The 14,316-nt window shown below is 43.6% G+C and overlaps 1 protein-coding gene across 1 annotated transcript in view; it reads left to right on the top strand.

Moving 5' to 3' along the window:
* The first annotated feature begins 340 nt into the window (after nt 1-340).
* Nucleotides 341-14,316, top strand: part of LOC121277704 (G-protein coupled receptor 12-like) — a 30,641-nt gene continuing 16,665 nt past the window's right edge. The window contains exons 1-2 of the mRNA XM_041187340.1: nt 341-612; nt 1,607-1,748. Of these exons, the coding sequence (XP_041043274.1) occupies nt 341-612; nt 1,607-1,748 (414 nt within the window). The remainder of the gene's footprint in view (nt 613-1,606; nt 1,749-14,316) is intronic.

Raw genomic sequence — 14,316 nt, 5'->3', positions numbered from 1 at the left:
ATCATTAATCAGTAGTTTAGAATGGATTTTGGTTTGAGAAGCACACATGTTGGTGCTCCATTGTTTATGTGAATAAACAGCATGTGCTTCATTTTACAACGGTCTCTTCATCTACTTTGTCTCGATTAATACTCACTCATCAGTAGTTAGGCATGCAACCGTGTTCACTGAGCAAAGTGACCCGATAGTAGGAACATAACAACTGGTGACGAGGCAAAATGCAACCAGTCAACAACACCACAAAAAGCCGCAGGAATGACACTGAAGAAAATCAGCCGTACCTTGTAGGTGCTTGTAAGTACAGCCTTCATCATATTCATCAGAGTTATCTCCTTCCATTATGCCACAGTTCGGCCGTATCGAGCCGTTTGTTCAGACCACCGATGACTGCTCACAGTACATTGAACGCTTTGAGTTCTTCTTTTTGGCCAACGGCACATCAGGGGAGGAGAAGAGGCAGACGATCCCCTTATTGACATATGACAGTAAAACATATGGCCTAATCCATAGTCTAATGGCACCCAACGCTCTAGATTCTAAGAGCTTTGGTGAGTGGGTAAACCTTGTGAAAAGCCACTTTCAGCCGAAACCCTCGGTCACAATTCCAGTACAGTAATTCGAGGTGTTTCACCCTTGGAGAGACAGTTGCTTGCTATGTAGCAGCCTTAAAACAATTGACAGAGCACTGTGAGTATGGGATGTCGACTGACGACATGTCAAGAGACCGATTAGTATATGAGATTAATAAAGACACCATTCAAAAAAGGTTGCTGTTAAAAAGAAATTTAGACTTCAGCAAGGCGCTGGAGTTGGCATTCACAATGGAGAGCGCAGTCAGGGATTCAGAAGCAATCAAGGGAGCACAAAATGGCGCCATTCTTCACGTCAGAAGGGAGGCTCCAGTTAGAAATGACGCGGAAATGCTGGGCTCCATGGAAAGGCGGGAAACAGCCATCTTTAACAGACCAGCAAAGAGCAATGGTTTAACAGATAAAACCTACAATAATAACGGCCAAAATGGAACCAGACAGCCTGCAAACGAACAACAATTTAAAAGAATCGCATGTTTCCTCTGCCATGGAAATGGACATCTTATGCGACATTGTAAAGACAGGTTAAGACAAAATTTTAAACAAAAAGGTAGAAATCATGAATTTCACATAATAGAGGAACCAGAAGAAACAGGGTCAGATATTTGCTCACTATACAGCTTAAAACTGGGCAAAACAGAGCCCATCTACGTGACAATGAAGGTCAATGAGAAACCCATCCGAATGGAGGGGGATACAGGGACATCCACGACAGTAATAGGGGAACATATGTTCAAATATCTGAATGGAGGAGACCACCTATTAAATCTGGAAAATTCAGATGCTAAATTAAAGACGTACACCTGTGAAGACATATGAGTGAGAGGTATATGCAAGGTTCCAGTACAGTATGGAAATCAATCTGTTAATCTATCCCTAATAGTGGTAGCAGGGAAGGGTCCAAGTCCACTTAGTCAGAATTGGCTTAAGGAAATAAAATTGGAGTGGACCAAGATTTTTCAACTCTGAATGAAAGATCTACAAGAATTATTACAGAAATATGTGTCTGTTTTCAGGGAGGAGCTTGGAAAGATTCAGGGCTGCAAGCTAAAATCCATCTGGATCCTGAGGCAACCCCAGATTCAAGAAGGTGAAGCCAGTACCCTAAAAATTGATGTCGAATTAGACAGGCTGGAAAAGTTGGGAGTCTTGCAACCTGTACAATTTTCCAAATAGGCAGCACCCATTGTTCCAATACTAAAGCCTAGCCAGAGTGTGTGAATATGCGGGGATTACAAGTTGACTGTTAACAAAGTGGCCAGACTAGACAGGCATCCTATACCAAAATTGATGAATTGCACTCCAGGCTGGCAGGTGGAACCTCATATATGAAGCTCGGCATGAGCCATGCTTACCAGCAACTTGGACTAGAAAAGGCCCCTCGGGATTTTGAGACGATCAACACACATAGGGGGTTATACCATATACCAATATACCAGGTTCCCATTCTGAGTCTCTTTGGCTAGAGCCATTTTCCAATGGACCATGGAAAATTAACTTCATGGACTGCCCCATGTTGTAGTTTATCTCAATGATGCCCTAGTAACAGGACTAACTGATGACGGACACCTGGCTAACCTGGAAGAGTTTTTAAGCGTTTCTCACAAGCCAGAGTACATTTGAAAAATGTATCTTCCAAGCAAAAGTGGCTTACCTGGGTCATAGGGTTGACTCGCTTGGCCTTCACCCAGTAGAAGAAAAGGTGAGAGCTCTTTGTGAGGTGCCAGCACCGAAAAACGCCACAAGACTCAAGTCCTTCTTGGGAATGATTAACTATTATGGCTGTTTTCTCCCAAATTTGTTAACAGTACTGGCTCCATTATACAGATTGTTCAAGAAAAACCACAGGTGGTCTTGGCTAGCTTCACAACAAGAGGCTTTTACAACGGTAAAGCTGTTGATACATTCAGCGGCCTTGTTGGTACATTTCGACTCCAAGAAAGAATTAATTTTGACTTGCACTGCATCCCCTTATGGAGTAGGGGCAGGACTCTCCCACCAGACGGCGGATGGCTCCAAATGGCCCATTGGTTACGTCTCAATAACACTCAGTGTTGCAGAATGAAGATACTCACAAATAGAGAAAGAAGTTTATCCATTATATTTGGCATTAAGAAGTTCCACCAATATATCCATGGTCACCACTTTACCATTGTATTCGACCCAAGCCACTACTTGGTTTGTCGGCAAAGACAAGGCAATACCCCCAGTTGCCTCCGCACGCATTCAAAGGTGGCCACTGATTCTAGCTACTTATGAATATACTTTTATCCACTTGCCGGGAAGCCAGATTGCAAATGCCGATGCACTGAGCCGATTATCTCTAAAGGACAGCACCGTGAATGTCCCAATTCCCCAAGAACTTGTCTTGTTATTAAATTTTCTGGGTTCCTCACCGGTACGTGCCAAACAAATTAGAGAGTGGACAGACCGTGATCCAGTTTTGTCTCACGTAAGGGAACAAGTCTCACAGGTTTGATCTAACGAGCCAAAGTCTGACGAAATGAAGCCCTATTTTAATAGGAGATACAAGCTCACTTGCCAGGATGGCATCTTGCTATGGGGAGTAAGAGTCATTGTGCCTCTGAGAGGAAGAAAGCCATTATTGGCCAAATTGCATAGTGCATCTCAAGAATGAAAATGTTGGTGCACAGCTACTTATGGTGGCCCAGGATGGATACAGAAATCGAAAACTTAGTCAAGAGCTGCATACAGTGCCAACAAGTACAGAAGTTTCCTCCTTCGGCTCCATTGCATCCCTGTAAGGCAAGGGATTACACTATGAATGGTAGGACCCTGGAAAGTACTGAAGATCAGAGGGACTTTGGTGTGCATATCCACAGATCCCTGAAGGTAGCAGGGCAGGTAGATAAAGTGGTTAAGAAGGCATATGGGATACTTGCCTTTATTAACCAAGGCATGGAATACAAGAGCAGGGAGGTTATGCTGGAACTGTATAAAATGCTGGTTAGGCCACAGCTAGAGTACTGTGTGCAGTTCTGGTCACTACATCATAGGAAGGATGTGATTGCACTGGAGATGGTGCAGAGGAGATTTACTAGATGCTGCCTGGCCTGGAGGGTCTGAGCTTTGAGGAAAGATTGGAAAGGCTGGGGTTGTGTTCCTTGCAGCAGCAAAGCTTGAGAGGGGTCCTGATAGATATATATAGGATTATGAGGGGCATAGATAGGGCGAATAGGAAGACACTTTTTCCATTAGAAGAGGGGTCAATAACCAGGGGCCGTAGATTTAAGGTAAGAGATAGAAGGCTAAGAGGGGAGTTGAGGAGAAATTGTTTTCACCCAGAGGGTAGTGTGAGTCTGGAACTCACTGCCTGACAGGGTGGTTGATCAGAAACTCTCATAACATTTAAGAAGAATTTAAATATTCACTTGCATTGCAATAGCCTCCAGAGCTATGGGCCAATTGCTGGAAAATGGTATTAGTGTAGTCAGATCTTTGTTGATTGGTGTGAAGACGATGAGCCAAATGGCCTTCTTCTGTGCTGTATGCATCTATGAGCCTATAGAATGACCAGGAAGGCTATGGGTCCGCCTCCACGTTGACTACGTGGGGCCTTTTTTGGACATAATGTTCCTCATGATCATAAATGCTCACTCGAAGTGGATGGATGTATATGAAGTAAGATCATATATAACTCTACCACCATAGACAAATTGCATCAGAGTTTTGCGATCTACGGATTACCGGAAATGATGGTGTCTGACAATGGAACGGCATTTACCAGTGGGGAATTCCCAAGATTTGCAAGTCTCAATGGCATAACATGAGTTAAGACCTCGCCATACCACCCTGCATCCAATGGGTTGGCCGAGAGGTCAGTCCAGAACTTCAAGTCCGGAATGAGAAAGCTGGATAGAGACTCTACTGAAACTAGATTATCACACTTCCTATTCACCAAAAAGAATAGACCACACATGACCACCGGTATTACCCCCGCAGAGTTATTGATGAAAAGGCTCCTCCGTACAGGTTTGAGTCTCATAAGGCCGAATTTAGGTGGGAGGGTAGAGAGAAGTCAGGAGACCCGGAAAAATGGACATGATTACCACAGTTGTGAAAAAAATGTCATTGTTGGAGACACAATTTTTGCAAAGAATTTTGGAGCTGGGCCCAAATGGCTATTAGATGAAGTTAATGCAGTGACAGGGCCCTTTTCCTATCACATATCGGTCGAACGTCGGATAATTAGGAGTCATGTAGATCACCTCAGGGAAAGGGAAGCAGATCTATAACAAAGGATGTGCCAAGCATTCCCGTTTGAGTCTACACCACATGTAGAAGGAGCTCCCTTTTGAAAGTACTGGCAGGGCCCATTGAGCCTCCGAGGGGCAAAGAAACAAACTTACAGGTTCCTACTGGAGAGCCTAGTGGAAAGATGACTCCTGAGAGGGAGACCGCGGATAAACCATCTGAAATCATAGAACTACAGCGTTCGACACGTTTGAAAAAGCCTCCAGAGAGTCTGAATTTGTAAATAGTTTATTTATGTAAATAATTAATATATTGTAAAGATAGTAATTTCTACCTTTGAGTAAAGGAGGAGGGATGTGGTAATCTGAGGTGCGATACACCTTTAAGAGAATGTGAGCAGATTGACCACGTGATTGTATTTCCCAGTTGCTGTGTAGCATGGGCTACATTGTTAATCAGTAGTTTAGAATGGATTTTGGTTTGAGAAGCACACGTGTCGGTGGTCTGTTGCTTATGTGAACAAACATCATGTGCTTCATTTTACGATACTCTTCATCTACTTTGTCTCGATTACCAATTCACTCATTAGTAGATAGGCAAATAACTGTGTTTGTTGAGCAATGTGACCTAATAGTAGGAACGTAACAAAAAGACAACTGAATGGAAATATAAACAGAAAATTCTGGAAATACTCAGCAGGTTAAGCAGCATCTGTGGAGAGGAAAACAGAGTTAACATTTCAGTTTGATGACCCTTCATCAGAACTAAGGGAAAAATTATCCCCACATTTGGGAGGGAAGTGCAGGAGTGGGCATGGGCAGGCACACCTCCAATCAGTGCCCCCAGTTGGATGCGTGCCACCATTTTACGTGGGCGGGCCACTTAAGGCCCGCACAGTGTGACATCCGCTCCCTGTGCGGACGGGGGAACAGATTCCCTCAGCTGAGAGTGTGTTAAACAAATGATAGAAAGATTTCCCTGACATGTCCCCCGATGTAACACTGTCACATAAGTTGGGACTTGTCCATAACTTTTATTGAAACCTTTATTAAATATTTAAATACCCTCATGAAACCTCATCCCGCCCCATGCTTTTCCTGAAGGGCTCCCAGCCTGCCCACCAACCAGGCAGGTCCATTAATTATGTTAATTACTTTTTAAATGGCCTCAATAGGCCATTGACATGTCGGTGGCCGCACAGCTGATTCGGCTGCGCCCCCGCCGACCTGAAAATGGAAATGACGCGGGGTGACGTCAGGAGTTCCACCCGACGTCATCCCACATCATTTTACGTGTCGGCAAGCAGGCCCTGCCCCCCGCTCACCAACCGGAAGATCCTCCCTTAAGAAAAGTTAGGCATGTAATCATTTTTCAGGAAGTGAAAGAGGAAGAGAATAAAAGGGAAGGTGTGTGATAGCGTGGAGGGCAGGAGAAATTAAATAACACATGTTTCATGGTACAAAACCAAAGGAAGTGATAATAGGACACAAGACTAAACAAGTCTCTAGAGAAGGTGCAAATGGCAAAATAGCAGCCACGCAAACACAAAGGCATTAAGAACGAAACAAGAGAAATAAACAAATCAGCCAAAAAAATGATAAACATGGAAGCAGATGTTATGATTTAAGATTGTTGAATTCTACATTGAGTCCAGAAGGCTGGAAATTGCCCATTTGAAAGATACGGTGTGTTCCTCAAGCTTGCGTTGAGCTTCATTCAAATACTTTAACAGGCCAAAAACAGAAATGTCAGAGTGGAAACAAAGTAGAGAATTGAAATGACAAGCAACAGGAAGCTCCAGGTCTTGTCTGTGGACTGAATGGAGTTGTTCCATAAAGCGGCCACCCAATCTGTAATTGGTGTCCCCAGTGTAGAGGAGACAACATTCTGAGCAGGGAATACAGTATATAAATGGAAAGAAGTACAATTAAATTATTGTTCCTTTGGAAGGATTATTTGAGGCTTTGGATTGTTACAAGGGTGGAGGTAAAAGGGCAGGTTTTGCATCTCATACGCTTGCATGGGAAGATGTCATAGAAAAGGAAGGGTGTGCTCAGGGTGAATGAGGAGCAGACCAGGGTGTCGCAGAGGGAATGGTGCCTTTGGCATGCTAATAAGGGAGGGGAAGGGACGATGTGTTTGGCAGTGGCATCCTGTTGGAGATGGTGGAAATGGTAGAGATTGATCTGTTGGATGGAAGGTGAGAGCAAATGGAAATTTATCATGACGCTGGAAGGGTGGGGAAGGGGTGAGAGCAGAAGCGTGGGAAATGGGGTTCACACAGTTGATGGTACTGTCAACCATAGTGGGAGAGAACCCTCAATTGAGGAAAAAGGAAGCAGTATGGAAGATTGCATCCTCCGAATAGATGATATGTGGAAGGAAAAGCTTGGAAAATGGAATAGAGTCCATACAGGAAGCAGGGTGTGAATGGAAAATTGGCTTGACAATAAGAGGCATAAATGAAAAAGAAGCTCTGCCTGTGGGTGGCGACTAGATTTTAGACAAGATTTGGTTTGGGCCCATTCCTGTTTTTATTATTCACGAATGACTTGAGAAGAGTGCTTGTTACAAAATTTGCTGACAGCACTGTATCAAGTTAGGTCCTTGGACTGAAAACACAAGCAAAATAAATAGCATTTAAAGCTATCTACACCAATTAAGCAGTTAAGCTAGGAATACCAGATAAATTATTTTTTATATTGGTGTATATATATGTATCCAACTTAATGGCAAGTGATTTGTTATTTATATCATCCCAAATAAATGTTATAATTTATAGCCCCTTTAAAGCTCAACTTTCCCTACCAGTTTAAGTATTAATTAGCAGCATGGTGTTCAGTTTCTATCAGCCCACCTAACAGTAAATATTTGCCCAGTTACAGCAACTGCTACTCTTCTAGACGATATGTATGCTTTCACCAGGACAATCTCCTGAATGTTGAGAAAACTTTCAAAACTGCCATGAGGCGTCGGATTGCCACTCCATACCCAATTTTTTACCTTAACCTTTTCTCGGTCCCATCTCACTCAACCTTCCGACCCAGGCTGGGCGAGATCCAGGTAGTGCAGCACGTCCCCAGCATCGAAGTGCAACTAATTCGAAGTGAATTAGGCCATGCCCCTTTTTTACGGTACTAGCTGCCTTAAACCAGGTTAAGTTTAAAGTCCTTCGAAATTTAAAGGACCTTACAGGCCAGGCCAGTCTAAGGTTTGGGGATAGGATTTGGGAAGTGGGGGGTTTCAGCGGTTGGCAAGGGGGGATCGTAGTTCAGGGAGAATTGGAGGCCGGGGTGGGGAGTCGGAGATCAGGGGGCTGGAGGATGCTGGGAGGGTCAGAGGTTGGAGCAGTCAGAAGTTGGAGGGTCCAGTCGAGGAGTTGGAGGTTGAGGGGAGGTCGGTTTGGGCAGAGGGGGTTGGGGAGAAGGGTGTCGGGCCTCTGTGGGGGTTGGGGTTGTGGGTTTCAAGCCTCGGGGTGGGGGAGGATCGGCCTTGGGTTGGTCCAGTCAGGCCTGGGACGAGTGGAGGGAGGAGTCCCAAGCGGATAGGGGGAATCACTTGGGGGGTAGTTGAGGGTGGGGGGAGTGTCCTGAGGGGTTGGGGAGTGAGGGAATTCCGTGTGGTGGGATAGTCAGGGAGCGGACGAAGTACCCTGGGGGTTGGGGGGAGTCCCATGGGTGGGGTAGTTGGGGGTGGGGGAGTCCCATGGGATGGTTTAGTCGGGGGGGGTCAGGTTTGGGACAATCCCCTGGGGATTGGGGGTTTGGGAGGAGACCCCTGGGTGGGGTAGTTGGGGAGGGGGGCTGGGTCCCCTGGGGGGTTGGGGGTGTAGGTTGTGTCCTGTGGGGGGTCAGTCCGGGCCTGTACAATAGTTACGCAGAAGTTAGACATGACTTTAAAATCCTTCCAACTTTTTCTGGGTAACTATTGGGGTAACCAAGTCAGAACCATCTGATGTTTGCGATTTAGATCGTATTTTCAAATGGTTCTCAGTGCAGGGCAATTGCCCAGGGGAAGTTTGTATTTCTGGACAATTGCCATGCAAACCTTACCTGGGAACCTTCAAAGGGGATTCCCCAGCACATCTTTGGGGTACCACACCCCAATACAATGCCGGGGAGTTCAGAAGTTACAGCCCAATATCTGTCTGTAATCAGGTATATGTCTGGACTTTAGTACCCAAGGAGCCAATGAACAGTTAGAAAGACCATATGGGGTGAACTTTCTCTTTGACAGTCGAGAGGAAAATGGGAATTAGTGAATCTGCTGTTAAATTTACACCCAACCCAGTTTCTATTTCCGTTGAATAGAAATGAAAATCCAGCTCAGTGTGAAAAAGCTGGTCAGTCCACAGGCATCCATTTTCCACCCGAAGTAAAAGTGAAAATTTACCCTGTTGAGTCTCTAAGCTCAGCTGGTTCCTATAACAGTTTGTAAGCAGTCAGCTCAGCAGCACCTTAATTCCGATTCTAATTTTAAACATTGTTTATTAGCTTAGCATCTGGTGACAGTGAGACCAGGTGTTACAGTAACAAGATGGAAACTACCTTTACTCTTGGATGAGCTAAGAAAGACCAAACACCAATATTTTAATTTTAACTAGTGGTATGTTTTAAAATGCTGACCACCCATACCTATAAGAAAATATTCCCCCTCCCCGACTGCTCATGGTTTTTGCCATTTCCATCACAATTGTCCACAATTTTCATCTATTTTTTGCTACTCCAAAACAGTTTCCATAGAACTCTGAAATTTACCATGCACAAAGAAGCCATTCAACCCATTCTGTCTAAGCAAACTCTTTGTTCATTAGATCATAAAGAATCGGAGCAGGAGGAGGACTTTTGGCCCATCGACCCTGCCCCGCCATTCAATAAGATCATGGCTGATCTGATTGTTGCCTTAACTCCACTTTCCTGCCTGTCCTCCATTTCCCTTGACTTCCTTGTAGATCCAAAAATCTGTCTAACTCAGCCTTGAATATATTTAGTGATCCAACCTTCACTACTCTCTGGGAAGAGAATTCCAAAGACTAACGACCCTCAGAGATGAAATTCCACCTCATCCCTATCCTAAATTTCTTAAGCTGTGCTCCCAGTTCTAGATCTCACCTTGAGAAGAAACATTATCTCAGCACCTAACCTGTCAAACCCCCTTAGAATCTTGTATGGTTCAATAAGATCATCTCTCATTCTTCTAAACTCCAGTGAGTATAGGGCCAACCTGCTCAACCTTTCTTCATAAGACAATTCATCCACCTCAGAAATCAGTCTAGTGAAACTTCTCTGAACTGCTTCCAATGCAAATATATCCTTCCTTAAGTAAGGAAACCAAAACGGTACAATACTCCAGATTCAGTTTCACCAATGCCCTGTACAGTTATAGCAAGACTTCCCTACTTTTATACTCCATCCTCCCTGTATTAAAGACCAACACTCCATTCGCCTTTCTAACTACTTGCTGTACCTGCATGCTAACTTTGTGATGTGTGTCCTCTGTGATTCAAATCTGAGCCCATTGTGCCATGTTCTCCTCAGGCTCTGTATCTTCCACTGCTTCATATGTTCACTTCTCTGAATGAGCTGCCTTATACCATAAACTTACTTACAACGTAATATACTTATTACTGTTATTTTATGTAAAGCTAGAATTGTTTTTCCTCCTTTCCTTCTAATTTGTGCCCTCGTAGCTCTAAGTCCCATCTATGTCAACATACTTCAAACAATAATTTTTCCCTGGGTTAATTTTTTATTGACATCTCCTGACCACCCTAATATTTTTATATTGACCAATTTCCACGTCAGTGTTCACCATAATATAATTAAACAGCCTGAATCATTTCACATTGTTAAGAATGAATCTGGTCCAAATTACCTGAGCAATAAATTTAACAAATGGGAAAGTGTGTCAGAAGTGGGGAATCTTCAAATACGAGAGTCTTAGAGTACAAAATTGTTATCCTTCCTTGTTATCATATAGTAACTTATCAAAGAATTTAACAAGACAAAGTTCCACTTTCACATGTACTGCAACATGACCACTATACTAAGTGGACAGACTAAAGACGGCAGCCTAAAACTAACATCCATGAGGCATTGTGAACTACCAGCAACAGCAGAATTGTATTTTTTCAGAAACTCGTATCATCATGGGGGATGCACCACTCCTTGACAACCATCAGCCTGAGGGACCCCTGGTTCAGTTGGGAACAGAGAAAGGTGTGCCAGTAATAGTACCATGAGGTCACATTCCAGTGAAACTACAAACAGGCTACCTGTATGTTGAACAACAAAAGAAGTGGTCAATAGTTACAGGTCTGATAATTAATGGATTAGAGCAAATCTCTATAGCCATTAATTAAGAATTGTGGCAGGCAGCCAGGCACTTAATAGGGGAAGCTCCAGGAACATTCCAGTCATCAACCATAATGGAACCAAGCACATGAGTGTCAAGAAACAATGCTGAAGCACTTGCAAGGTCTTCAGCCAAAAGGGCTGAGATGAGACAACAAGCTCCTCCCAAAGCCCCCACCAACTGGCTGATTCTGGCTTATTCAATTCACTTCACGGTCATAAAGGTACATTGGGCACTGGTCTCCCTTGAGTCATAAGTGAAGTGGTGGAATGAGTCAGTAATAGTTCTATCAGGCTGAGTCACCCTTAGTGACTACTCACCAATAAAGAAAATAAGTTTTGCATTTATATCATGCCTTTCACAATCTCAGGATGCCCAAAGTGCATTGAACAGTGAAATACTTTTGATAATCCCTGTTGTAATATGGGAAATAAGGTAGCCAATAAGTGCACAGCAAGCTCTCACAAACAGCAATGTTATAATGATCAGATAATCTATCTTTAGTGATTTGAATGAGCAATAAATAAATAACTATCCTGCTCTTTCTCAAAATAGTGCAGTGGGATCTTTCATCTCCACCTGAGAGAGTCGACTGGACCTTGGCTTGAATTATGTCAGAATCATTGGGTTCTGAACCTCATTATGGTCCTGGTCCATACATTGATGCAAAAGTTGGATGCCAGAGGATGGATGAGAATAGCTGCCTTCAACATCAAGTCAGTATTTGACTGAGTACCACTTTGGGAGCCCTAGAAAAACTGAGGTCAAAGGGAAAGTGGCTAAAGTCATACCTGATGTAAAGGAAGATGGTTTGGTTAGGAACATAGGAGCAGGTGTAGGCCATTCTGCCCATTGAGCCTGCTCTGCCATTCAAACAGATCATTGCTGATCATCTACCTCTAAACCATTTTTCCCCACTATCCCCATATCCCTTGATGTCATTAGTATCCAGAAATCTACCTATTTCTGTTGTGAACATGCTCAATGGTTGAGCTTCCACAGCCCTCTGGGGTAGAGAATTCCAAAGATTCACCACCCTTTGAGTAAAGAAATTCTTTCTCATTTCAGTCTTAAGTGGCCTGCCCGTTATGGGAAACATCTTATCTACATCTACCCTCCTACCATCTGCTCCTACAACAATGATTAAGTTGGACACTGTCCAGGACAAAGCAGTCCGCTTAATTGGCACCACATCCACAAACATTCACTCCCTCCACCACCAGTGCACAGTCGCAGCAGTGTGTACCATCTACAAGATGCAGGAATTCACCAAGGCTCCTTAGACAGCACCTTCCAAACCCATAACCATGACCATCTAAATGGACAAGGACAGCAGATAGATGGGAACACCACCACCTGGAAGTTCCTCTCCAAGCCACTCACCATCCTGACTTAGAAATAAATCGCCGTTCCTTCACTGTCGCTGGGTCAAAATCCTGGAACTCCCTTCCTAACAGCACTATGGGTGTACCTACACCACATGGACTCCAGCGGTTCAAGAAGGTTGCTCACCACCACCTTCTCAAGGGCAACTAGGGATGGGCAATAAATGCTGGCCCAGCCAACGAAGCCCACATCCCATGAATGAATAAAAAAAATACCCTGTCATGTCCTTTAAGAATTTTGTAAATTGTTCAATTGCAGCAATGAAGGCCAACATACCATTTCCCTTTGGAAAGGCAAGATGAATCAGCACACACAGGTGAGACAGAGAACATGACAACTCCTAAGGGAAAAATGGATGTATATTTTAAACAGGATGATACATTGCTCTGGGAAGAGAGCAAATAGGTTGATTTTGGATTTTTACAAATGACCTAATGGCATCATCCTGTGCTGTAAACTTCAATTGTATATCCTTTTTTAAAAATGTATTCTTTCATGAAATGTTGATGTCGCTGGCAAGGCCAACATTTGTTGTCCATCCCTAACTGCCCTTGAACTGAATGGCTGGTGGGGCATTTCAGAGGGCAGTTAAGAGTCAACCACATTGCTGTGCGTCTGGAGTCACATGTAGGCCAGACCAGGTAAAGATGGCATATTTCCTTCCCTAAAGGATATTAGTGAAACAGATGGGTTTTTATACTGTAATCTCCCAATTGTGCCATGTTATTCATGTAAGATTAAAATAACTTATTTATCAGCAGCCTAACTAGAACTTTATTATTGATATCAACAGACTCTCAAAGCACCCTTCAATTAAAAGGAGTAGACTATGCTTGCCAGTTGATGAGAACAGATCCCACACTTACTCTCATCAATTCAACAGGGTCTTTAGGTGGCTCCTTGTTATAGGTCTCAACCAATGGTAATGCACAGCCTTTGCCTGCAAGCAGAGAGTCGTAAGGACTATACAAGAATTAATTCCACACTATAAACTGCACCCCCATAGCCATAACACCTCACACAAACAAACAAATTAGGAGCAGGAGTAGGCCATTTGGCCCTTTGAGCCTGGTCAGCCATTCAATGCGATCATGTGGCCTCAACTCCACATTCTGCCTATCCCGGAGAGCCTTTGACTCTTGTTAGTCAAGAATCTATCTACCTCTACCTTAAAAATATTAATTGACCCTGCCTCCACTGGTCTCTGGGTAAGAGAGTTCCAAAGGTTCACAACCCCCAGAGAGAAAAAAACTCTTCTCTTCTCTGTCTTAATTGAGAGACACCTTGTTTTTAAACTGTGTCCCCTAGTTTTAGTCTCTCCCAGACAGGGAAATATTATTTCAGCATCCACCCTGTTACTTCCACTGTCTGAGACTACCTACCACATTGCAAAAGGAACAGAATAACCTTTGTGATGTGGAAATGGTGCCAAACTCAAAAGTACATCTACTCCTTGAAATTCAAAGTTAAATAATTTAAGTAGAACAGGGGTCTAGCCCAAGTTCCTGGACTCATGTGGGCAACCCAACCCAGTTTCAATGAAACATTAATTATTTCTCGCCACAGATGCTGCCTGACCTGCTGAATATTTCCAACATTTTCTGTTTTTATTTCAGACCCATCATCTCCCAGCTTAGAAATTTTGACATTCGTGAGTACATGTTTTTGGGGTCTACATTGACTTTAAACACCTCTAGCTTTTTAATAATTCTCCCTCTACCAATAGCCATCTTCCTCACACACCCCACTGACTGATTATTCATTTTTTCAT

This window comes from Carcharodon carcharias, chromosome 5 (assembly GCF_017639515.1).
Source record: "Carcharodon carcharias isolate sCarCar2 chromosome 5, sCarCar2.pri, whole genome shotgun sequence".
NCBI classification, from domain to species: domain Eukaryota; kingdom Metazoa; phylum Chordata; class Chondrichthyes; order Lamniformes; family Lamnidae; genus Carcharodon; species Carcharodon carcharias.
The sequence above is the reverse complement of the archived record's forward strand: the minus strand, read 5'-3'. Positions and strand labels throughout refer to the sequence as shown.